This window comes from Rousettus aegyptiacus, unplaced genomic scaffold, assembly GCF_014176215.1.
Source record: "Rousettus aegyptiacus isolate mRouAeg1 unplaced genomic scaffold, mRouAeg1.p scaffold_m13_p_2, whole genome shotgun sequence".
Taxonomy (NCBI): domain Eukaryota; kingdom Metazoa; phylum Chordata; class Mammalia; order Chiroptera; family Pteropodidae; genus Rousettus; species Rousettus aegyptiacus.
Window position 1 is genome coordinate 136,232,124 of NW_023416295.1, and position 27,789 is coordinate 136,259,912.

The 27,789-nt window shown below is 33.8% G+C and overlaps 1 protein-coding gene across 12 annotated transcripts in view; it reads right to left on the reverse strand.

The window, feature by feature from the left end:
• PPHLN1 (periphilin 1) overlaps window positions 1-27,789 on the reverse strand; it is a 111,203-nt gene that overhangs the window by 40,210 nt on the left and 43,204 nt on the right. For 10 of the 12 annotated variants that reach the window (XM_036236576.1, XM_036236571.1, XM_036236573.1 and 7 more), the window contains 4 exons: window positions 18,638-18,849; window positions 10,058-10,114; window positions 7,521-7,600; window positions 712-831 (listed from right to left, as the gene is read on the reverse strand). In XM_036236576.1, the coding sequence (XP_036092469.1) occupies window positions 712-831; window positions 7,521-7,600; window positions 10,058-10,114; window positions 18,638-18,849 (469 nt within the window). The remainder of the gene's footprint in view (window positions 1-711; window positions 832-7,520; window positions 7,601-10,057; window positions 10,115-18,637; window positions 18,850-27,789) is intronic. The other 2 variants (XM_036236575.1, XM_036236570.1) reach the window with 1 other exon arrangement.

The following is a 27,789-nucleotide window of genomic DNA, read 5'->3' on the forward strand; positions in this document are numbered from 1 at the left end:
TGGCACAAAGATTTTTATATTCTCTGCTTATTATGTCAAAATAAACCCTCAAGCACCAAATCCTAATCTAAAAGCTTAATTTTGTCCATGAAGTGTCTATATTTCTCTATTAGAAAAGTTACCAGTTATATAGAAATTTTTCAGTCCATTTTCAAATATTTTAATACTATCATTTCATAAATATTATTCTATACACCCAAAACTGATCTCATCTTTTTGTAGTCAAGACTCATCAAAGGTCACAGGTAGCCCAAACAATATATAATTTCATTTCCTGGGATATTTGAGATAATTGCATAGACCACAACTTGCAATATAAATAAAGCCTAAGATCCAAAGTCTAATTAGATTTTTGTTCTGCGTTAACTGGTTTGTGACTAGTGAATTAGCATGATTTCTTCAGGTACTTTCTAGAGACAGCAAGGCCCATAAAAGTAGCATATAAATAATGCATCTTCCTTTTATTCCATATTTACAGGAGTCTTAAACTAAACTACTGGAGACACTGAGATGTAGTATAATTATTGAATTCAGAGTCATTCATATTCACACTATGACTGTTATGTGATAAATTTTAATACTCCATTGAGGATATTTTCCCCAAATATGTTTTAAAATACTAGAACAAACCAAGTACTTTCTTTCTGCCCATATTTTAAAATCTAGACAAATACCTCAGATGTGAAATATAAAGGAGAAATTAGGCCTTACCTCATACTCAGAAATTTCAGGTAAGTTACTTTCATCGGCCTTCTCTAGCTTTTCGGCAGCCCACTTGCTTGCAGCCTCAGCAAGTTCTTTTTCAGTTAGCCTACTGGGTTTGTCTAAAATCTAGTAAAAACAAAAGGACACTTCTATCACAATTCTCAAGGGCTTTTAAACTTCATCAAATACATCAAGAAGTAAATCCCACTTATACTTAAAAATTACATGCCCTCGAATTTATATGGAGAAAAAGTATACTCTTTGTTTTTTCAAAATATTTGACAGAATTTCTTCAAGTAGCAATTCCTTTGGGACATACAGACTAGATCTCTTAATTCATTTATATGAAACTTCAGAAATCCATCTAAGTAACAAAAGACAATTAACTAATACACTAACAGTATTTAGAACATAAGATACTGATTCCAACTGTCTTTAATTATATTCAGTTAAAAAAATTATGCCAAAATCTCAAGATAAAACTCCTAATTAATGCAACAGAAAGTCCAGGTATGCATTTTTATAATTTGTAATAATTAATATAAATCCTACTCTTTACACAAAATTAACAGACTTAAAGTTTATTTTTGATACCACTACTTTCCTTTTCAATCACATACAATACTAAACAAGGAATGGGATATGGAGTTACAGACAGACCTGGTTTTGAATGGCAGTTTCATCACTTGCTATGTCAATGATTTTATACATATAATTTATGATACTTTGAGTCTTGGTTTCCTCATTTAGGAAACAGTGATTAGTAATAGTCATCATTTTACAAAGTAGTTGTGAAACTCAAGAGAGGTAACGGACCTGAAAGCATTCAGCATAACACTCAGTACTCTAGCTTTTCTTTCTTTGCCATATTCATTGCTATAAATCTGTAATATTTGAAATAGAATGGAATCAGGACTAAAACATATTTGAAGATGAACCAGTTCATAGGGACAATATAAAAATGAAGAAAATAATTTTTTCTGGATCACATTATTCCCTCAATATGGTTTACAGACTTGTGTTTAGAATAAGATGTAAAAATTATATGGCAAAAATTAAAAATTCTTTCCTTAGACCCTTATGGTAACTCTGATTCCATTCTATTTCATTAGCATACATTTTCATCAATTATGCACTTGACCCCTAATTGTGTCCCTCACCTCTTCTCTAAAGTCACATCACTGATTCCAAATATGTCTTCTCTGGATGACAGTGCCAGTAATTCCTATGTTACAATACACTACCATTTATAAAGTACATTTTCATTTCATATGCAAACCAAAAAAAAAAAAAGCATTTTAATTAAATGGAATTCCATGGAGGTGACTAGGTAGACTTTTTTACTCCAACTTATAAACCAAAAAACTGAATGTCAAAAAATAGTGATTTCCCGAAGTTACTGGTAAATGCTGACTTAGAACTTAAAGCTAGGTCTTCTACAACAAAAAGCCCTGTGACCTCTTTCAATAGCTTATTCAATTCACCAAACTACTTATTGTCATCTATAATGTTTACTGGAAGATAATAACGATGCATCTACATGGAGTGATTGCAAAGCCACTGAAGAAGCCTAAAGATCTAACTCCAAAGCCCTACCCATACATAAAGTTATGAAGGTATAAGTAATACCTTTATTATTATATAGTAACATAGATTAACAGTTTTTAAAGAAAACAACTATCCAAGAAAAAAAAAATTATACCCCATATCTATTTTGAAGAGACAGTTAAAGAGCAAAAACAAAACTCTAGTAAAAAAAGGAAGCAAAATCTTCTATAACTCAATCCTCTATTCATCTGTTATTAAACCTGAACACCCAAAAAACTCTCATTGGAAACTAACTTCTAACAGTAGAAAATAAATTCTGAAAAAAGGCCTTTGACTTCCTACATGAGAGCAGCCATAATGTTTAAAAGAAAAAGTCCTCCACTGAATCAGGAAATCTAGGTAATAAAGCTCTCTATAGCTACCATGTAACGTTGGGCAAAGGGCACAGGAGGCTGCGCTTTCCAAATACATAAAATGATTATAGAACTAAAATTCTGATTTGATATTAAAACAAAAGTGCAAAAAATTACATAAAATGTCAGGCAAAAATATCTAAAATCCATTATGGTTGCTTCCCACTAACTATATTTTAACATGTGCCACAAAATTTTATGTTGTAACGTATATTTACATTGCATTATAGTTTGGGGACGTGAATATTCCATATATCATAATTCAAATATTTACACTGGGCAGGTACTCTTCATTTTTACCTAACGAGAAAAAAAAAGTCTCTCAGAACTCATATAACTCAATAACAAACAAACAAATGATCCAATCAAGAGAATGGGTGGACCTTAACAAACAATTCTCCCTAGAGGACATACAAATGGCCAACAAATATATGAAAAGATGCTCAACATCATCAGCTTTTAGGAAAATGCAAATAAAAACCACAATGAGATACCATCTCAAACCTGTTAGAATAGCTATAATCAACAGGACAAGTAATAACAGATGCTTGAAAGGATGCACAGAAAAAGGAATCCTCATACACTGCTGGTGGGACTGCAAATTGGTACAGCCACTATGGAAAACAGTTTGGAGGTCCCTCATAAAACTAAGAACTGATCTACCATATGATCCAACAATCCCTCTACTGGGTATTTACCCCAAAGACTTGGAAACTCATATCCAAAAAGATATTTGCACACCAATGTTCCTAACAGCATTATTCACAGTGGCCAGGACATGGAAGCAACCGAAGTGTCCTACAACAGATGATTGGCTAAAGAAGCTGTGGTACATATATACAATGGAATATTACTCAGCCATAAGAAGAGATAAAATACTGCCATTTGCAGCAACGTGGATGGACCTCGAGATAATCATGCTAAGTGAAATAAGCCAGACAGAAAAAGTTGAAAATCACATATTACTCATATGTGGGATATAAACCTAAAAGCAACAAATGAACAGGACAAACAGAGACTCATGGACATGAACTATAGGCTAGTGGTTCAGAGAGGATAGGGGCTGAGGGAGGTGAGGGGAGGTAGATGGGGCAAAGGGGAGGTCAAATATGTGGTGACAGAAAGAAATCTAACTATAGGAGGTGAACACACATATAAATACATACACGCACGCACACACACACACACACACACACACACACGCCTTACTCTTAAAAAAAAAAAAAAGTCTCTCAGATGGGTAAAGTACCCTTGATATGGTAAGATAGAAATAGAAAATCCAGTCAATCTTTCCTATTCGAAATCCTGCATTCCAGAATCCTTGGACTTCTAGAAAAGCTCTAAAGAAACAAGTTTACACAAAAACACTTTTCTTTTTTTTTCTTTGAGACAGAGAAGAGCAGGCTGCCCTCTGAACACCAGCGGACAAGCGATGTCTACCCTTGCTGAAAAGCCAAACATACCAAAGACTGAAAAACAAAAAGAAATAAAGAAAAATGAGGAGAGATGTAACAATTACAGAAAGAGAAAGAGTGTGAGATTGGTAGAAAATCTCAAACTGTAGAGAACAAACAGAAACAACACCACCTCAAAATTCTTAACTTTTGAGGATCAGAATCATGAACCATCTTTTCAATATTTTTTGGGATGCCGGGAAGGTAAGAACGAGAAAAATGATGTAGTGAGGAGTAGCATAATGAAGAGCTAAGTTCTCAAGAAAATCATTTAACTTATGAGCCTTTTATATAAAATAGAGATATATAACTATTTTTTTAAAAAATTGCAAGATAATTACAGCCATAGCATTAGTGAACATCTGCATCACCTCACATGATTACTATTTCTTTTTCGTGGTGAGAACATTTATGATTTCTAAGCAACTCTCAAATATATTATACATTACTATTAACTATAATCACTATGCTGTACATTAGATTTCTAGAACTTACTCATCTTATACCTGGGAGTTAATATTCTTTGACCATCTCTTCTTTCCCTCTCACCCCCCCCAGCCCTTGGTAACTACCCTTTTCATCTCTATTTTCTGAATTCTATGTCTTTAGATTCCACATACAAGTGAGATCACACAGCACTTTTTCTGTTTATTTCACTTAGTATACTGCCCTCAAGGTCCATTCACGTTGTCAGAAAAGTCAGGATGTCCTTCTTTCTTATAGCTGAATAATATCTCATTGTGTGTATACACTACAACTTCTTTAATCCATTCATTTGTTGAAGGACACTAAAATTGTTTCCACGTCATGGCTATTGTGAATAATGCTGCAATGAACACAGGTATACAGGTATCTCTTCAAGATCCTGTTTTCATTTCCTTTACGTATATACCCAGAAGTGGGATTGCTGGATAACACGACGGCTCTGTTTTCTCTTTTTCTGTGGAACCTCTATACTGGTTTCCATAGTGGCTATGCCAATTTACATTCCCACAACAGTACACAGGGTTTCCTTTCCTCCATACCCATCTCGACACTTAACATCTCTTATCTTTTCAATGACAGCTATTTTAGCCAAGTGCGAAGTCACCTCTCACTGTGGTTTTGATTTGTGGTGATTTATGATGTTGAGAACCTTTTCATGTATCTACCAGTCACTTGTATATCTTCTTTGGAAAAATGTCTATTCAGTTTCCCTAACCATTTTTTAATAGGAATTTTTGGGGTTTTGCTATTGAGTTGTATAAGTTCTTTATATATTTTGGATATTAACCCCTTATCAGATAAATGATTTGCACATATTTTCTCCCATTCTGTAAGTTGCCTTTTCATTTTGTTGATGGTTTTCTTTGAGGTGTAGAAGCTTTTTAATTTGATGTAGTCCTACTTGTTATTTTTTGCTTTTGTTGATTTTGATGTCAAATTCTTAAAAATCACTGCCAAGACCAATGTCAAGGAGCTTACCACCTAGATTTTCTTCTAGAACTTCATGGTTTCAGGTCTTACATTCAAGTTGTTAAACCATGTTCAGTTGGGTTTAGCATATAGTGTAAAACAGGGGTCCAATTTCATTGGCTACTCAGTTTTCCCAACAGAATTTACTGAAAACACCGTCCTCTCCTCATTGTATATTCTTGGTTCCTTGGTTGTAAATTAACTCTCTGTATATGTGTGGGTTTATTTGAGGTCTCTATTTTGTTCCATTAATCTCTGTGTCTGTTTTTATGCCAATACCACACTGTTTTGATTACTACAATTCTATAATGCAGTTTGAAATCAGGAAGTGTGATGCCTCCAGTTTTGTTCTTTTTTTCTCAAGATTACTTCAGCTATCTGGGATCATTTTTAGTTCTATATGAATTTTTCGATTGCTCACCCTAGTTCTGTGAAAATGACACTGGAATTTTGATAGTATTGCACTGACTCTGTAAAGTGCTTTGGACGGTATGGACATTTTAACAATATTAATTCTTATAATCCATGAACACAAAATATCTTTACATTTATTTATGGCCTCTTCAAGTTCTTTCATCAATGTCTTATAGTTTTCAGTATACAGATGTTTCATCTGCTTGGTTAAATTTACAAAGTATTTAAATCTTTTTAATGCTATTATAAATGGAATGATCTTACTCCTTCTGACAGTTCTTACTGGTGTATAGAAACACAAGTGTCTTTTTCCAATATTAATTTTGTTTCCTGAAACTACTGAATTTGAGCATTAGTTCTAATCATTTTTTTTTTTTGGTAGATTCTTTACGGTTTTCTGAACATAGTATCATGCCATCTGCAAATAGAGATGGTTTCACTTTTTCCTTTATGATTTGGATACCTTTAATTTCTTTTTCTTGCATAAATGCTCTGGCTGGGACTTCCAGCACTATGTTGATTAAAAGTGGTGAGAGTGGACACCCTAATCTTTTCCTAACATTAGAAGAAAAGATTTCAGCTTTCTGCCACTGAGCACAATGTTAGCTGTGAGCTTATCATATATTATGTTGAGGTACATTCCCTTTATGCCTAGTTTGTTCAAACTTTTTATCATAAATGGATGTTAAATTCTGTCAAATGCTTTTTCTCCATCTATTGATTCAATCATATAATTTTTATCCTTCACTCTGTTCATGTGGTGTATCAAGCTGATTGATTTGTGGACGATGAACCATCCTTGCATCCCTGTACTAATACCCACTTGATTCCTTTAACGTACTGTTGAATTTGGTTTGCTAATATTTTGTTGAGAATTTTTACATTTATGTTCATCAGGGATATTGGCCAGTAATTTTCTTTCCTTATCGTATCCTTGTTTGGTTTTGGTATCAGGGCAATGCTGGCCTCATAAAATGAGTTTAGAAGTGTTCCCTCCGTTTTTATTTTTTGGAAGAGTCTGAGAAGTATTGGTATTCTTTAAATGTTTGAAAGAATTCACCAGTGAATTTATTTATTTATTTGAGAAAATTATTTAACTTCTGAGTCTTGTCTGTAAAATATAACTACTTGTATCGTATAAATAAGAGAAAAAATACTTAATGTAGGATCTAAAATCAAGTAGTTATACAATAAATTTTTGCTTTCTCTGCCTATACTTCCTTCCAAAATAAAAGCACACTCTATCAAATATGCCCTATCTGAATATTCATTCCCACCTGTATGGTCAAGATGAGCAAGAGCAACAGTAAGTACTCATTTTAGTATAACCTGTGAAAAAAAATTGTATAAGAAAACTGCTCATCTACTCTGCTAGCTACTTTCAAGTTGTGGTCCCTTAAAATTCAAATTTTAAATTTCAGCAAACTACCTATATTAGGTATGACAATAAAGAATAAAATCATCTGTACTAAACGATAGTCCATCTTACTTTGTAAATCCTCTTTAAATTGATTTTATAAATATAACAAACCTTTGATGAAGGAACTGCTGAAGAACTCGAGGGTGAAGTATCTCTTGATGTTTTCAAAGACTGAACAGGTCTCTCTTTACCTATATAAAAAAAAAATACAAAATGCAATTTTCTAGCTCATTTGTTTTCGATTAGTGATTCTCTAATTAAACTAAAAGAGAGATATATGCTTATTTTAGTACTGAAATCTTCATTATATTAAGTTAAACCAGTTAATATCTAAATCTACCTATTTCTCTTAGATGCTGGGCACCATCAAAATTTTCAAATAACATAGAACCAGTGGATATCATATATGGCAATCCAGGCCATGCCAATGTCAGTTCGCAAACACAGACCCACTGAGAAGACCTCAAGAAAAGCAAAAAAAACCTTTAAAATTACAAATATTTCCTTCTCTACGTTCCTAAAGTCTTTTAATACATCACGATAAAAATCCAAGGGTAGTTATTATATAGACACCACCAAGGAGAACTAGCTAATTAAATCGTAGCTCAAAGAGAAAGGCATCTAGAAAATTTAGTGGGTATTCCTGAAATGTTTAGATGATTTAAAAAATAAAAGAAAAACTACAAACTTTAGAGCACTAATCCAGCACCCAGTGTGAATGAGTACCCAAATATATGCTAAACGGTTAAAAATAAATCTGTGAGATAAAAATCACTAACTTTTACCTTTAGTCACTTCAGATATGCAGTGCTCTATGTATATCATTGTCTTTATAGAAATTTTAGCCAAAAAATATTTAAATGTTACTTTAGCCAGTTCAACCACAACAAAAATGGGTTTAAATATAATCTTAAAAATAATAGTGAGTTGTTCGTGACAGAAAAACGTTTCATTAAATTGTATGTGTCAAACATACAATATACCCACTGGCTCTTTCTAGGAAAACTGATGAAATTAAGAGGAAGAAGGAAAAGTGACATCTAGTTTGCAGTGACACAGAAGCTGGTCAAGACTAGACAGTGGGTTATGGCCATGAAAGCACTCAAGAGCAAAAGCAGAGACAAAATGACCCTGAAACTGAGGGAAAGCCAGCTTCAGTCAAAAAAAAAAGCCTCTCAGGCTCTTCTTGCTATGGTGCAAATAGCTAAGTAAGGGCCTGGAGGCACAAAGGCTTCTGAGGACCTTAGGGTAGTAGTGAATCACATCTCTTTCCAAAGTCCTGCAGACCAGAAAGGCTTTCTCAAGACCCATCCCACACTTCCCTAAAAATATCTGGCAATGCCTGAAGATAATTTTGATTTTAAAGTGGGAGAGTGCCACTGGTACATAGTAAATATAGGGTAGGGATGCTGCTAAACATCTTACAAATGCAAAGAATAGCCTTCCACAACAAAGAATTATCTAGCCTCAAATGTCAACAGTGCCGAGGTTCATTCAGAACGTCTGCTCTGGATACAGTATTCCACTCTGAAGCTCCAAGTCTTAAAAAAGACATAACCCTCTCTTTTAACTTGTGCTATCATTAAGAGGCTTTCAAATTAACTAAGCAAGTTTAAAAGTTCTTGCAGGCTTAAAGATCAAAAGTGAAATAATACCATCACTACATTCCCAAATGATTAAACGGCATGGGTTTTTTAGTCATCTCCTACTGTGTCTCCATTGCACAAGGCAAATTCCACAACATATTATGAGTGTCAGTCTATCCCACTGCACCAAAAGCTCCTGGAGGAACAAATATAGCTTATTTATTTTTGAACACGCAGGACCCACCTAGCTCAAGTCTTTTAAGTAAAAGAGTAGGCATTCAAAAATTCAGTGTAAAGGTCATTTTTTTTTCTTTTACCCTTAAGATGTAACGATCTCCCCATCCTATTCAGGTAAGCAATTCCTTGAAAGAAGAAGACTAAACCAATCAGCACAGCACACTATGCTCATTAAAGACATAATTGTAAGCTCAATTCTGGAACACAGCAGCTAGACAGAAAAAAAATCATTCAAAAGCAGCTGTCAATATCTTACCTAGCATTTCTTTTACAAACAAGCCATGAGTACTACAGCTCTGCCAAGTACGGTGCCAAGTAGTCTTAGAATCTTTCCTGATTTTAGTTGCACACGACTTAATTTAAGCTGATTTAAACTAATGCCAATGCGCAGAAGCAAAGGAACACTGGAGGGTAGGGCAGGTGGTTTATCATATGTCCACATGTATTCATGTGTACCTATTGCATGAAAGAGATAGGCAGGCAAGAAGCAAAGGATAAAGAAAAAAGAGAATATAGATGGCAGAATAAAAAACACAGAAAAGGTAAAAAGAAATCCCCTGAACCTACTGTTGTTAGGTACTACCTGTCAATGACTTGTCTATTCTATAGTTCTGAACCTCTCCTATGAGGTAACTTGCTGACCAGGAATGGCTGGCCCAGACAACCAATCCCCATATCCACTATTATCTGAATCTACTGCTGCTGAACTCAAGTTCCAACAGTAGACTACTGGAGCAATTACACACTTTTCCCATTTCTATAACCTCGATCAACACAAGCCCCACCCTTTTACAATCCCCAATCAAAATCTAGCTCAAAACTCACCTCTTTCTGGCTTTCCTTCATTCTGTCGTTTGTAGGAGGCACCAACACGCACGGACTCTAGGGAAAGGTGGGCAGGGAGGAATTACCACCAGCACCTCTACGCCCAGGAACAAGAGAAGAACTCGGAAGCAGGAGAGATGGGAATTGGAACTTCTAAGCATTTACTGGGCATCCTAACTTCTTTCCTAACTTGCCTTCGAGATGGGTTGCCTGAGCAATCACCATTGAAGAGAAATAAATAACAGGAGAAAATCTCTGTTTAAGATGAGAGGCTAACTGGGTCCAACAACATGAAGTATGAAGGTGAAGCTAACCGAGGAGAGCATGAGTGTAAAGGAATGAGAAAAGGTTCATAAGACACCAAGAGTTGAAGACGGGAATCATGTCTTACTCATCATTATAAGTACCTAGTCTAATTTTCTCCATAAAGTCAATGTTTCAAGGATTAGTTAAAGAAAAACAGCAAAAATATCAAGAGTGAAAGGTGAATCACCACTGGAAATCAGAAAGAATACTGGAAAGGTTTTCATACATCATATCAGTTCCCTGGGCTTACAATAATTATCTGCAGTGGTCATTATGACATGCTCTCAACAAGTAGCTTATTGCTGAATCTTGCTAATCCTTTTTATACAAACTCTCACATATGAATTTTCTTTAATAAACAAATCCATAGCTAGCTAGTTGAACCCCTAATTATCCCATATTTAGACTCTTATAAATATTTTATTACATTCCAGCAAACTCTTGATCCAAATGGAATCAGCTTTATAAATAGCCTACATATACTAGCAGGGGCTCCCAGATAGCTTTCTAATAAGATACAAACTCCCTCTTCCATTATAGATTCCAAATTGCCAATTTTATCTTTTTTTTTCTGAGAAAATAACTTTTTCTGAATCATTTTGGCACTGTCAGCACCTTGTATTAAAAAGAAATATCACAGAAATATTACCATCCTACTTTTGCAAGAATATTGTTGAAGATGCAGTAACCCTCTCATTTTTCACTGACCTGTCATTAAGAAATTTTTACCCAAGATACACTGTGAACACTATTAATGCTCGTTTCTTCTTTGTTTTAGGCAACTTCTTGGTTCACCTGCAGCAACTGCTAGAGCCTTATCGTGGGCATTTGTTTCACATACACTAACTTTATTCTTACTTTTATTTTCATGTCCTCATGTCCCTTTTACATAAAATTCTTCACCCATTTACTTAGTCCTGTTAACTGTTTATTTTGTTAATCTGCCTCAAATTCTTTGTAGATCAAGAGATGAGGACAGTGATATTTTACAGGAGTGTCTGGAGTCTGGGGCTGGCTCATGTTAGCTGGTGAGAGTAGACTGGCTGCATCTCTTCCAAACTCTAAGTTCAGTGACTCTACTTCAGTAAGTAGCCTGAAATAAGCCAGAGTGGTAGTATTCATTCCACCTATCGGCAAATGTCATAAATTAGGTGCTTTTCCCTCCTAAGAGTCAGTTTACTAACACACCACTGGTGTGTTTATTGATTTTGATTCCAAATTTCAGAGACACTGTAGGAATTATCACATTTAACTAGATTCCTATCCATGCTACCCTAAACAAGCCTGAGCTACTTAATAATATACTAACAGACCAGTAAAACTACCCAGCTGAACCTGGTTCAAACTGCAGAATCCTCAATAAATTAGGTGATTATTTCGATTCACTAAGTTTTATTTTTTTTAACATGAAAGATAACAGAAATAACCCTACTGTGCTTAAATTCTTAAATGCCCCAGTTTCCAACAATCTGTTTATAATAAGACCAAAGGTCTTTTTTCTTGTCCTCTAACACAGCATTTTAATGATTTCCAAATAAGTTTTTCTTAATATTTTGCCATTGGTTTTCATGCCTTTGTATTTCTGTGTTTATACTTCCTAATGACACCTTTCTCCTTCTTTGCTGGTAATTGTTTCTTAATTTGTTACTCCTAACTTCAATCCTTTTTGCTCTGCTATTCTTATATGGCTCCAACCAACACTATAAATACACATCTCTCACTTCTCCTTCCTTCATTCATGCTTCTATATTTCTGACAGGATGCCACTCCCTAGCCATTACCTGATCTAGTAAGCAGCACTAACTCCCTGCTAGACAGTAGGGGAAAAAGGCTCAACACGTTTCTGCCTTGGCTGCATCTTGCTAAGAAAATGAGTTCCAAATTAGGGTGAAGAAAGAAACCTGGAAAAAAAAATCTGAATATGGCAGTATGGAAATAAAAATTCAAGCCAATATATTGGTGAGTAAAAGAATAGATGGGAAGGAAAAAAATGAAGAGGAATTTCAAATGTTGGTTCCACAGACCACATATAAAGTTCTTCCCATGCAAATGAAATCAAAGCTAGAGAAGCAGGTTAATGTTCCAAAAAAACATTTAGAAGTTCTATAAGAATTTAACAATACTGAAGAATGAAATAATAGCTGATAAGTATATCAATATTTGATGACTATGAATAGCTGTAAATCTAATACAATGTCATAAATATGCTTTCTTCCTGTGTTTTCCTGATGAAAGCAATGATGAACCTAACCAGATTCATCTAACCCTAATTAAACATTATTATTGATAACCCATGAAGAGACCAAAAAACACTGCTAGAAAAAAAATAATCATTAGAAATGATAAAATTAGAGGCTATCTCTTACAAACTATTAAGTTATTGGTATAGTACCTGACATACAGGAACAAAACATACTTCTGAATAAAAATTACAATAAACGAAAATGTGCAGCACAGATAGTACATTCATTTTTCCTTTGAAGCTTTGAGAGAGAAACTAAATATGAACAAATAAAGAAAGATGTTGCGATTACACAGACGCTAAAGGAATAATTTATTTTTCTGGATCATAGATGATGATATACAAATTTGGGGCTCTTGATTAGGAAGAACATGATTTCCTAGAGATCTACGGATTTACTCAAAAAGGTATGAAACAAAAAATGAAAAGGACACAAGAAAATATTCTTGTGGTAAAGACATCAAAAAAAAAAAAAAAGAGAGAGAGAGAGAGAGAAACAGAGGAATAGAGAAAACTTTGAACTATTTCTGCTTCCCCAAAATAATCATCTTTAGGAGGTTAATGATGCAACAAGATGAAGTAAAGGTACATTAACTATGAATACTTGGAAGTGCATTTTTGAATAGAACCCTCCTTTAATACATCAGCTTAAACTATATGGGCTCACTTTTAAAAATACAAAAAAAAAAAATGTCACCTGCACATATTATGAAAATGTGCTACTGGCAGAACATAATAAATCCTAAAACAGGTATACTATCAATGCCTACACATGTGAAAATGTCATTAACTGATTACTGTTTTGGAACCGTAATCTTTCAGATGCCAGAAAAGCTATAGCTGTACTCCTAGAATTCATCCAGGAAACTCATCACCAAAGCTCTCCTATGAATCTCCTGTTGCAGATTCTAACTCCATGGCACATAAATAGCCCAAGATCCTCCAGGAAAATACTAAATTACATTTCAGGTACTCCACATGAGACAGCTCATAACCATTCTCCACTTGCATCCTTTCACCAATTTCTACCTACCCTTCAGATTATTGTCTAAAATTTCTATTCCTGTGTAATGACTTGTCTCCATCACTAGATCATAAACTGAGAAGGCAAAGAGTGGATCTGTCTTGCTTGGCAAACCTTACATGTGAAATATATTTTTGTTCAATAAAAGACTATATGAACCTTATGTATACTAATCTTAAATATAGCAACTTTCAGAAAAAGAAACACTATAACCAACTGCAAAAAAGAATGGGTTTATCCTCCTTTCCTACTCCTAATATACAGGGGCTAATGACAAAGCCTTATTTCCAAATTCTTATTACCAAATTCCTAAACCAGCACAGAAAAGCTTTCTTTCTAAAGGCACAATTAAGCTTCTAAATTTGATTGGAATTTCAGCAGTAATCCAAAAATTCATGTAGACTTCCAAACTTATTCAGAGTAAACAGGTCTTTAGACATTGACTTTTCCAATTATATTGAAGTTCAATAAAGAAGTCTATCTTCCACATATACTCTTCTCAAAATATATATTTTAATTCTTATACATTTTCAGTTATCTCAGATGTGCTTTCAAAATGGATTAAATGCTGATGAGTAATAGTCTTTCTTTAAAATATCTTCTATTCTTAATAATAGTTGTTGATATCAAGAAAACGAGAAGAGGCTGGGCCCACAGTCAGAGCTATAGAAAAACAGATACAGCCTAACAAAAATAACTAACTTCCAAATCTTCCATAGTAATGATATTTTAAAAATTCAAACAAAATGTCACATAGCTTAATTCATATATGACTACCACTGGTAAATTTGTCATTAATCCATAGCAAATGTTTAGAATGAATTAACAAAGAGGTAGTTTATAAGCATTAACATAATCATCCAAGAGCCAAAAAGCTCCTAGCATTAAAAAAAAAAAAAAAGGCAAGGCAAGCTTTCTATCATTGTTTTGATAGAAAAAATGCTTTGTGACTTCGATTTTAATAAAGTACCTAAGTCTTCCATGAAATTCTCAAGTGGAAAGGAAGACAAGATGGGGAAATCACAACTGGTTGAAAACCAGCAAACAATGCAGATAAGATCCACAAAGGGAGGTCTCTACAGTTGATTATATTGGGTCTTATGCTACTCAACATACTTATTAATGATTAATACCAAACACACAAAGCATACTTCATTTACAGATAAAACAAAGCTGTTTTTATCTGATGCTAATATATAGGATCACTAAATTAGATTTTTGAACGTCTACAGAAGAGAATAATAAGCCAAAGTTAATTAGGTGAAATTGAGCATACTTAGATTTTTTTTTAAATACATTAACTACACACAAACAATTGCACCTAAAAAAGTACAAGATGAAGGAACATTTTGTTTAAAAGCAAAACACATGAAAATGGTTTAGGCTTCAGTTGCCTACAAGTCTTAATAAGGGGGAGTAATACAATGTTGTTGACAAAATGAAAGTTCACTTCTGGCATCACAACTTGAAAAGAATAGAAAAAAATTTAGAAAAGCAAAAAGTGCAAAAAGCATGCCAAATAAAAGGAACTGCTGAAGGAACTAAATGTACTTAAACCTGTAAAAAAAAAAAAAATCAATAAGATTATGATGGGACTCTTCAAATACATAAAAGGTTACAATGTAAAAAGAAGAAATATCTTTACAAACCTAAGACAAATAACTAGCATTATGCTGATGTTAGAGGGAAAGATTCTAATTGTTTTATAAAAAATGCACTATACAAATATGGAAAGATTCAATTGTGATATAGTAAACATCATGAGAAGTACTTCAACAAAGAATGAGTATGGGAGATTCAACCTAGTGATGTCTAGTGTCACTATTAATGCTAGTATCCTAAACAAAAAAGTAACAAAAGTTAAAGGAGAACAACAGGATTCATTTGATGAAGAGGAGAAAAAAAGGAAATAAATATCTAGAGAGAGCTGACGAATGGAAGGTATTTGGTTATATTAATTAGAAACTAAATTTCAAGTAAAAATATACGAGGTATATGTAAAACAACAATTTTATCTAGAACAGTATCATAAAAACAAAAAGAAAAAAAGGTTAACTAGGACAATCTACCCTAGTAGCACATAAACATAAACAAGAAAATTGGAACAAAAAAAAATAATATTGTAGTCACAGCTATGACTAGGTTAGTCCAATCAAGTTAGAGGCTGAAAATTCTGATACATGAAGCCCAGGATAAAAATAATGGTTTGATTTAGAAGGATAATTAGTCTAAAGCAGTACAAAGTTCCATAAGATTAACCCAAAAGGCAAAATAGAAGAAATTTAATGAAATACATGTGTGTAAGTGTGGGTTTGGGTGCACATGTGTAATCACAAAATGGGAAATAACTAGTTTAGACGAAAAAGGAGTAAAAATCATTCCAACGCTTATAATTAAACACATAAAAGCTACATTAAATGAATTATGAAGAATTAGTCCTTAAATGGTTACCATGTGCCAGGTGGGTACCAAATTTATCAGGGGGATCACTCTGTAAGTTATATAAATGTCTAACCACTACGTTGTACACCAAAACTAATATAATATTGAACGTCAACTATAACTGAAAAATTCTTAAAACCTTTTTAATGGTTACCATGGCCATACTAATAGTGATTATTAAAATAAGTAAAATTACTCTAAAAAGCATGAACAAAAAGCAAAAAGTAAAAAATTAAAAGTAAAGAATTAGCAAAATGAGAGCATAAGAAAATTGTTATTTATAGAAACACTTAAAATCATTGCTAAAATTTTAGTTTACACTAGAAAATGAAATTAACACACTATTGCCTTGTTTTGAAGAAAAGTAAGGTGCTACTAATATTTGTGACATTTAAGTTTAAAGCAAAAACATATTTTAAAAATATGTAAAATAACAATTACTTTTTCCACCATTCACTGTTTAAAACAAGACTTCTCCATTAACTTTTTGCAAGATGTACTTATAACTATTCTGAAAACTACACAAAAATATAGACAAACATTTTAATAGTTCAGCCCAAACAGTTAAGGAATCAACCAAAGTAATTTCTAAAGTTTCTCCAGAACAAACTTTTTTTTTCTTAAAGAACTTTACTTGCAAAGCTAAATGACCTAAGAAAATAAACATAAAAGATATTAACAAAGTCAAATGCTCTATTTCATTCAATTTACTCCATATTTTAGTCTCCCAGGTTTCTGTGTTATCCTTTAATCACTCTAGATATTAAAGGCATTAGACCTCAAAGGATGGGAAAGGTATACTGGAGACCCTATGATAGGAGAACCTTTGTAGCTCCTCCACATTTCACTTAAAGACTTTAGTTTTGGCCACTAAATTACCAGGCTGAAAGAAGACAGAAGATGCTTTCCTAGAAATTTGTTTTAGAGGTGAAATGCAAGGGAAAAGGCTAATTCACCAATAACTATCTTAAATCACTTAACATCTTTACTACAAGCTGTCAAGTAAGAATTTCAGGCTTCTGTTTTACTCATGTTTTGTTTAAAAGGCTTCATAGTAGTTTCCAAAGATACTTTCCTCCTCTTAATCAACCCATTAATAGATCTGGATTTAAATCATACACATCTAAAAACATATGTTCTTAAAAGGTCTAATTTTGTCTGTGCATATGAGTATGCATTAGAACTCAGAGGTAGTTTAATCTTCTTGATGGGGTAGGGGGAAGGAGAGTGGAAGTGGGCAAGAAAAGGAGAAAATACCAACTGTTAACACTGAACTCCACAGTAGAATTTTCAGTCACCTGGAACTATTATGAAAACATTTTAAGCAATCGGGCATATGTAAGTCCATGACTATCCATACACATGTATCCAAAAACATTTTTTTGGAAGCCCACTCTATCTAGCTCTGAAAATACTAGACAATTGATAAATGTTTCTTAAATACAGGAATCCAGCGACAGCTACAATGGAGACAATCTGATGATCTGAAGTGATCTTCCATCACTCTAACATGCACAAGGCAAAGACTGTTAAACTAAAAATCTTATTACCTGAAAAAAACGTTTAATAGAAAAGAAAAAAAGAAAGAAATACCCTAGACTTTTCTGGTTTCTGTACCTTGGCTTACAATTCCTTCTACATAGAAGATACTCCTTCACTTATAGGAATATGAAATAAAAGATAAGCCCAAATGTCATTTCTTCCATGACATGTTCTTCCATCCTCAGAGTAAGAATCTCTCTTACGTTGACCTGCTCATGTCGTGTTAGCTCATTTATGACATTTATTCTTGTACCAAAGTTATATTTTATATGTTATTTTTACGTATTGATAAAACTGTTATTAGTTGGGGAAAATACATATATATTCTAATCACCATATGTATTGGTGAGAGGGACATGTTTCTATCTAACACAGTGCCTTGGATTATAAAAGGCATGAGGAAATGTTTTTGAGTGAGCTCAACTGTAGGTAGGAGAGTCTAGAAAGATAATACAGGAAGATTTCACTCATTTATTCCAACACGTATGAGCAACTCAGCCAGGATGTCATGCTATGATTGAAAAGAATGCCATGCTTGTCTAAGCACTTCAAATTTAAAGAAAATAAACTGAAGGTTGGAAAAGAATGAACCAAAGATAGGTTGAGCTCTAAATTCTATAAGGCTATACCTTATATTTAGGGAAAACCATTGATACTTTTCATGAAAAATATACTATCAGATATATATAGATATTACCTAATGACAGAAGATTAAAGAGGCTGGACCAGTATAGTAATTAGCAGAAAATACAGGAGTGACTGACTTTCTGACATGATTACAAACACACCTCTTCCGTGCCGAAGAATCAGAAAATGAAATGTCATATGGGCTGCAACTTGAAATGGTTCTAAAAATGTGTTTGTGGTGTTCATTATAATAGTCTTGCAACTTTTCCATAAGATTGAAGTTATTAAAAATAAAAAGTTAAAAAATATCTCTTACAATACCTAAAACACAATCTGACTCTACACTTTCATTAGTGAAGGTTGAAAAAGAAAAAGGAAAAGTCCTAAAAATACGTACTTCTATGTTGAGACTGGTGGAAAGAGTAAGTTTTGCTTCTTTCTGGAGAGTAGCTTCTACTACTGACACTGGAGCCAGATCTGCTGTGTGGAGAATCCTTTCGGCCTATAGGCGAGTCTCTGAAAAAAGCAGTTTCTCTTTTATGAGGAGATCGGTCTCTCACATAATGAGAAGAGTAGAAACTTTTTCTTCTGATGCCATCTCTCATGTCCCTTTGAAGAGAAAATGAAATAAGTTAATTATATCCTGTACCCTATGTTTAAAACACAAATGGCAAAAGTTCTGACTAGAAGCTACTCTGCGTTATCTGTATTCCCCTTTTCTAAAACCACCTAACTTCTGAAGTCAGTTCATAAAATAAAACTTCATCAGTGACATATGCTTTAGAATGTACCATTTTTTTAGTTTGGGATAAAACCAGATGGTTAAGTGCAAAGGTTACTTTATTCTAAGCAAGCACAGAAATCTTTAAATGTCTAAGACATGCAGTTGTATAGTCTTTACTTTTATTTGCCATTAACAAAATACCACACAGCTATCATACTCTCAGACCCCTAGAGGACACCAAAGAATTCCCAAGTGAGATATTTCATGGCCTATTATCCCCTTCTAAGTACAGTATATACTGATTTTCAAATGGTGTAATTTTGCCCACCACATGACAATTTGGCAACATCTACAGATATTTTTGTAGTCACAACTGGAGAGAAAGAGGTACCACTGGTGGGTACTGGGCAGGGACACTGCTAAAATCCTACAATGCCCAGGACAGCTCCCATTTGCATACAACAAAAAACTACCTAACTCAAAATGTTAATAATGTGAAGATTGAGAAATCCTGATAGATACCTATTAAATCCTTGCTCTCTGAATTTGTATCTTTAGTATATACATTGTTGCCCATCTCTAAATACCAACTTTTATAAATCACCTCTACTTTTACAAATTAAGTTTCTTTATTAAGCAATACCAACTCAAAGCAGAAAGCCCAGGTAGTAAAACTTTATAAAGTAAAACCATCTTTAAAATATCAAAACAAAGCAAAAATTTTAAATGAAGCTATCAAGACAAGCCTCAACTTAAAAGAACACTTGGGGTCAAACAGGTTTAAACATAAGATTAAGTAAATGCACCTCCATATTAAAATTTAAAAACCTTAAATTTCAGGCAGAAGAATGCTGAGAGAAACCAATGACATAAAATTTCAAATGCTCAACAAATAATAATTTCAGAATATTGACTGACAGTTCCCAATATATATAATAAGCAGGTTGTTGTCATAAGCTGATTAATACCCAAAATATACTGCTGTTACAGATACACTTAAGTTTCTCTGGGCAAAAGCAGGTAGCAGCTAAAATTCATTTATAATGAATGAAATCAGAAAAATACTAATACTAAAATAGAGCATTAAAGAAACTCTAATATATTCAAGTTCAATTACTAAAACTATAGGAATCATATCAACATCACTGAGAGCCAGACTGATTATATAAGTATAACATGTTTTAGGAACTGTACTAGGTGTTAGGGACAAAATCGTGAATCAAATGTATGCAGACTCTCCCACCACAGAACTCTCAGGCTTTTAGGAAAGATTGATATTTGAAAATAAAATAAAATAAAATAAAACATGTGAATGCAATCAAAAGTGTACGCAGGGAGACTAATTAGGAGCCTACTCAGTCCAGACAAGAGAAAGTGGTAGCTTTAGGTAAGGCAGGAACAGGAGAGGGGTCATAAATTTAACATGCACAAGAACACACCTTGGTAGACTTAATGGGACATGGTTAAGTATTTGATGGGACTAGTAAGTGTGAGTGACAGCAAATGTCAAGCTGGTTACCAGAATTCTGGCATGATGGATTACTGACGTGAGAAAAATACATTTGAAAAATAGGTATAGGGCGGGGATCCACATTTTAGACTCAAAATGTTTAAATATGAAGTGCCCATGTACCTTCTTGCTAGGTACCTAGATACTAATGACAAGATCAAAAGAGATTTTTGATTATAACCATAAATTTGTCTCAAAGTAGGCAGTGTTTAAATCCTTAAACATGGATGAAAACAAAGGATAAAAAGAGTAGAGGGCCCAGAACCTAGAAAACGACCAGAAGGAGAGAGAAATGGGCTGTCTGAGAAGAATGAAAGAATGGCCACAGAAACATGAGGGGAACTGGTGAGTAAGTTATCAGGGAAGCCAAGAAAAGAGTGCTCCAAGAAAGAGAATAAAAGGTTCTTACACTGAAATTGAGTTCTTATGCTAACCTACTTTGGGGATGAACAGCAGGTCCCATTGAGAAGAAAGGTTGCCTGCTTTCTCTGTGGGGAAAGAGGAAATGCTGAACTACAGTTTGGTAATCCTGACACCAGATGGCAGTAAAATCACAAGAGCACAGTTCACAACTACCTACCAGAGTGGCCTGGGTGGCAGGATACACTTGGGGAAAAGTACATGTCAGATTTTAATATCGCAGTTATGTCTCTCCTCCCTTTCACATCAACCTCTCCTACTGTCTATGATATTAAGCAAAAACATCACAATAGGTATCATCTGTGGTAAGCATCCTCTTTGATATAGTGGTAATATTAGCCATGTCATTTATTCATATTTGTGCACGTACATTTTTTCATATCTCTATTTCCAGCTCTATATCTATATCACAATATGTGAAAGGAATTACCCTGACTCTGAAGAAGCTTGGTATCTAATTGGGAGAGTGGGGCATAAATAAATGTTCCAGAAGGCTGGTACTGTAATTCAAAAAAGAAATGTATTTTAATAGATGAAAACTAACCTAGGATCTTTAAGATGAAACTCAGAACAACAATGTTTAACAGAAATACAATTGACCCACAAATATAGTAATCATTTTTGGAAAGTAAAGAGAAATAGGTGAAATTAATTTTATAATATTTACTTAACCCAGTACATTCAAATTAACATGCAATCAATATTAAAAATTTTAGTGAGATATTTTTTTATCTTAAATCTTGAAAATCCAGTGTGTATTTTATACTTATAGAACATCTTAGTATGAACTAGTCATATTTCAAGTGCATTCAGCTAGTGGCTCCCATTTTGGCAGTACAGATTGATATGGTAGAAAAAGCATTCCGAGCTTCAAGAAAAAGCAAAGGGTATTATGCAAACAAGAACAGAAGTAATTGGGACGGTGAAAAAAAATTAAAAAGCAGTAACTAAAAAGCAAAGAAAGGAAATATTTTAAAAGGAAAAGAAAGTAATATCACCTTCTGCAGAAGCTGGAAGAGATATCTGCATTTAACACCTAAGGAGTCATGTGACTAGTGAGTCGGCTGTCGAGCGAAGCTTAGAAAACCAAAACAGGTAAGAAATTAAGATATTTTTACTAAAAAAAGTTAAGCCATTACTTTTCTGCCAAAAAAAAAAAAAAAAAAAAAAGAAATTGGCAAAAGGAAGAAGGGAGAGAACTGAGACAATATTTTGAGGGAAAGGGCTTAACTCATCAGAAGTTGAGGAAAAAGACTAATTTCCTGTAGGAGACACTGATAATCTAAGACACAAGAATATTAACTGATAAAGGAGCCAAAAATCAACAGGAGAAAATGAGGCAAAGGAATTAAGTAGATGAGAATGGTAGTGAAAGAAAGAGGAGAAAATGAAAAAGATAAAGAAGAAAATTCTCATTTCCAGAAGAGAAAATGTGAGGAATTTCAGGAATGCTTTACTTCAGTAAAGTGATTCTAGAAGTCATCAACAGAAAGTAAGCAATGTAAGAATGTGGATAGAAGCTTGAGGCAGAGTGTAAAGTTTTGCTATTTGTCTTTTAGGGGAAAGTATTAAGTCGAGCAGTGTTGCTCAAAATGCAGGTCGCCAGACTGTCATCAACTCTGCCTGGGAAGATGACAGAAATGCAAATTAAGGGGCATCAAAACACACCTACTGAATCAGAGTCTGACAGTGAGACCCAGAATTCTGATTTTTAATGAGGCTCTCCAGGTAATTCTGATACACACAAAACTTTCCAAACTGAATTAAAGAACCTCACTAACATTTAAGAGCTGTATATAAGAATGTTATCTTTAAATCAAAAGCAGAAACTGAGAGTTCATGAAAGACGCAGAACCATTCCCAGTGAAGATCTTAACCAGCGATGATCTTAAGCTTTGATCATATCTGTGGATAGCTAAAGATAAGAGCTGAAAAACACGGGAAAGACTTAGTGTTAAATGTATCATCAAATCAGGATAGAAAGGGATCAAGGAGAAGGTTTTGAGCCAGAAATTATAATCATCAAGGAAGAAGGAATGAGATCTTGGAAATTTATCAGAAAATACAAAGATGAAGACAGGGTGGTATAAATGAGAAAGTTCAAAGATAACACTGGAAGAGTGGCTTGGAGAAGGTAATAAAGTCCAAGAAGTATGCCCAGAATTCATCTCAAGAATCAGCAAATTAGGGGGCAAGTTAGGAGGGAGGCAAGTTCATCTCTAGGAAGTTAGGTTCATTATAAAAAAGGGAATGAAAGAATGGTAAAAAATATATACATTATATTTTGTTACTTAAAGATAAGTCTTTGCCCTTATGAAGTTTATATTATAATGGAAAGACAGCATATAAATAAAACATTTCAGGGTAAAAAGTACTATAAAGAAAGTTTGTGTGAGGGAGGTTATTTTATTTTATTTGTGAGTTGACTTGGAGAGTTTTATTTATTTTATAATTTTATTTTTCAATTACGGTTAATATACAATATTATATGTTTTAGGTGATTAGGCATTTATATAACTTAATGCCGTGATCACCCCAATAAATCCAGGACCCATCTGATACCTTACGTAGTTACAACATCACTGACTATATTCTGTATGCTATATCCTACATCCCTATGACTATTTTGTAACTACCAATTTGTACGTCTTAATCCACTTCTCTCTCTTCACCCCTGCATGATCTAGCAACCATCAAAATGCTCTCTGTATCGATGAGTTTGTTTTGTTTGTTCATTTATCCCATTCTCTAGATTCTACATATAAGTGAAATCATACGACATTTGTCTGTCATGTCTGTCTGACTTGCTCCACTCAATACAATATCCTCTAGGCCTACCCATGTTGTCACAGATGGCAAAATGCCATTCTTTTTTCATGACTGAGTAATATTTCATTGTATATATGTACCACCTCTTCTTTATCCATTCATCCCCTGATGGACATCCAGGTTGCCTCCATAGCTTGGCTACTGTAAATAATGCTGCAATGAACATATGGATGCACATATCCCTCCAAAGTATTGTTTTCAGTTTCTTCAGATAAATATCTACAAGTGGTATTACTGGGTCCTTCTTTGCCTCTTGTTATAGCCTTTGTTTTAAAGTCTATTTTGTCTGGTATAGGTATTGCTACCTCACCTTTTAGTTTGTTTTCATTTTCATGAAATACCTTTTTCCATTCCTTAACTTTCGGCTGGTGTGTCTTTCATTAAGTGAGTCTACTGTAGGCAGCGTATATAAGGATCTTATTTTCTTATCCATTCAGCCACCCTAAGCCTTTTGATTGGAGCAGTTAATTCATTTCCATTTAAAGTAATTGTTGATAGATATGTAGTTATCATTTTATCATTCACATTTTTATCTTCTTCTTCTTAAAGAAGCCCCTTTAACATTTCTTGTAATACTGGTTTAGTGCTGATCAACTCCTTTAGCTTTTCCTTGTCTGGGAAGCTCTACAACTGTTTGATTCTAAGAGATAGCTTTGCTGAGTAAAATAATCTTGGTTGTAGGTCCTTTCTTTTCATTACTTTGAATATTTCCTGCCAATCCCTTCTGGCCTGCAAAGTTTCTGCTGAGAAATCTACTGACACTCTTATGGGGGCTCCCTTGTAGGTAACTGTCTTTCTCTTGCTCCTTTTAAGATTCTTGTCTTTAACCTTCGGTATTTAAATTTTTTTTTCTATTATTTATGATAAATAGGTAAAAATGGATATTCAAAGATTTAGATTTTTTTTAATGAATATGGCAAGAACAAACTGAGCAATCTTATACCTTAACCTTACATCTAAATAAAATGCTTTCGTAGATTTAAATTCTTTGGCACAATAACTGATGAGTGTAATAAGTCTTTAAAGCATATAATTCAACAGAAAGTCAATAATGCTTTAATTATTAAACTTATTCCTAGCAAATGTAGTAGGAAGCTTCTCCTTTCTTTTCAGATTCTTTCCATAACATGATTGTACTACTTTTATAATGTTAACTTTTAAAATTTACTTTAATAAGAAATTAGTGTGTAAGCTACTTTTTTCATTTCTAGTACCTATTCAAGTAGAAGACCAAACATTGTACATTTATTAAATAAATCACTTTAACTACTATGAACTTACAAAACTAAATATTTTCCCCGATATGTCAATACTCTCTCAAGTTCCTTATTTTAGATTTTAAAGATAATTGATCTTCCACTGTTTAATGCTACCTTTCCCCACTTCACTACCCTCCCCCACACCAACTTCCAACCCAATAAGAAATCTCAATAGCTAATATTCTCCCTAGTAATTAAGTAGCTGTATTATATATTTCAGAAAAGATCAACCTATAGAAACAGTTCGCTGATGCTTAATTGTACTCATGTGACTGATACAGCTATTATTACTGCTCTGAGATGCTGATCCTCTGAACACAAAAACCTGCTTACCCAAATTACAAACAAGAAAAATATTCAAAATATATGCAAGAATAAAAAAGGTTTCTATTACATGAGGATCATCACTATATTACTGGTTCTCAGACAACAGTGATTTTGCTCCTAGGGGCCATGTGGCAATCAATGTCTGAAGACACGACATTTTTGACTTTCACAACTGGGGGGTACTACTAGCATTTAGTGGGTAGAGGTCAGGGATGCTGCTAAACATTCTTCAGTGCATAGAGAAGCCCCTCACAGTAAAGAACTATCATGCTCAAAATGGCAATAGTATCGAAGTTCAGAAACTCTGATATAAATAGATAGAAGGACACAAACACACCCTCTCATAAATTTAATCAGAAATATGTAGAAATGTTCTAGAGCCTTCTTGGAACGATTTATCAATTCTAAAATGTTTCTTTATAACATATATAACATCAAGTATTAAAATTTCTTCAACTCTCCTAAACATTCAAATTGTTACATTTTCAAATAAAATATTTTCAACTCTATTTTCAAACTTTTATTTCACATATAGTCTTACACTTAATAGCACAGGCTCTAGAACAAGTCAGTCAGAGTTTAACTCCTGGCTCCATCATTTGTTTACTATGGGAAAGGTTTGGTAATTACTTAACCTCTCTGTGCCCATTTCCTTATCTGTAAAATGAGAATGATAAATTAAGAGGAATAATGACTACCAATACATAGAATAAGTACTTTACATATGAAATAGTTAAATCAAACTTTAAGAATAAAATGAAAAAGTTTAAAAACACTAAATATAACAAGTTTTGACGAGGATGTGAAACAACTAGAATTTATACACCTTGCTGATGGCAATATAAATGGGTAAAAAGCTGCTAGTTCAATCCAAAAATCACTACGTGAACATCATCATCAATAACCAATCACATCACATCTTTCAAAGTCTTTTGGACTAGTCACTGTGCATCTGTTAAACATGTAGTTTTGTAGCCTTCTTGTCTCACGTGATAAACCCAAAAGTGGATAACTAAAAGAGAACTGGCCAACAGAGACAAAAGTGCTGCCAAGAAACAAAATGTGATAATGGTAGAAGTGAAATCAAATTGAACACAAATGGAATTATAAAAGAAATAGCTGCCCATGGGAATGTTGACAATGTTGCTGCCATTCAAAAGACCCTAGACATGTAGCCCAAGAAAATAATAAAGGAAAACTTATTGACATAAAGGATAAAAGAGATTATGACCAAAAGGATAAAGATGTCCCACAGGAAGAAAGGCTAACAAAAAACTTCACATTAAAGGAACTCTCAGAGATACTTCATGACAATAAACAGGCAAAAGATAAAATGCTGGAAACTGATCTAAACTTAGGACAGAGTATGACAATTCACCAAGTTATAAAAAAGATGTGTGTAAAAGGGGAAAACGTGGCAGAGTGAGAGACATCGCCAGTTCTATCTCCTTGAAACAACAATAAGGTGAACATCTAAAACTCAACAAAAAATACCTGAATTGCACACCAGCACATCTGAGCGAGGGATGTGTGCATAAGAGCTATCACAGGAATTGAAAAAATAACTAGATCAGAAGAATGAATTCTTCAGCAAGGAGACTGAAACCCTCAAAAAGAACAGATCTTCTAGAGATAAAAACAACAACAACAACACCACACTGCAAGAGTTGAAAAATGAAATAGTAAGCTTGGGAAGTAGAGTCAACAAATGGAGGAAAGGATGAGTGATATCACAGACAGAAATCTAGACATAAATCAGAAAGAAGAGAGAAACCAAAGAATGAAAAATAACGAAAGAGAAATACAAGAACTAACTGGCATCATCAGGAGAGGAAACATAAGAATAATGGGCACTACTGAAGGCAAGGAAAAGGAGCTGAGACTAGAAGGAATTTTCAGACAAATAGTTGATGAGAACTTACCAAATCTAAGGAATGAGCTGGAGCTTGGAATTCAAGAAGTCAACAGAACACCCAATTATCTCAACCCAAAAAGGCCTTCACCAAGACACACTGTATTAAAAATCAATGACAAACACAGAATTCTCAGGATAGCCAGGGAGAAGATGGTAACCTCTAAAGGAAAACCCATTAGATTATCATCCGAATTCTCAGCGCAGATTTTACAAGCCAGAAAGGAATGGAATCAAATATTCAAACTATTAAGTGACAGGAATAACCAGTTTAGAATAATGTATCCAACTAAGCTCTCCTTCGGATATGAAGAAGAAATAAAGACCTTTCCTGACATACAAAAATTGAGGGAATTCTCCACTACGAAGTCTGCACTACAGGGAATACTGAAAAGGGCCAGTTCACCTAAAACAAAATGACCCCCCAAAATAAATAAATAATGTAAAGGGTGGAAAATTTTCAAGTGAGCCAGCTTCTACTTCTGTAATCTGTTTGCTTGTTTGTTGTTAACAAGGGTGTGGTAATCTGCTCAAAGATATGCTAATGAAACTTCTGCTTCTGTAATCT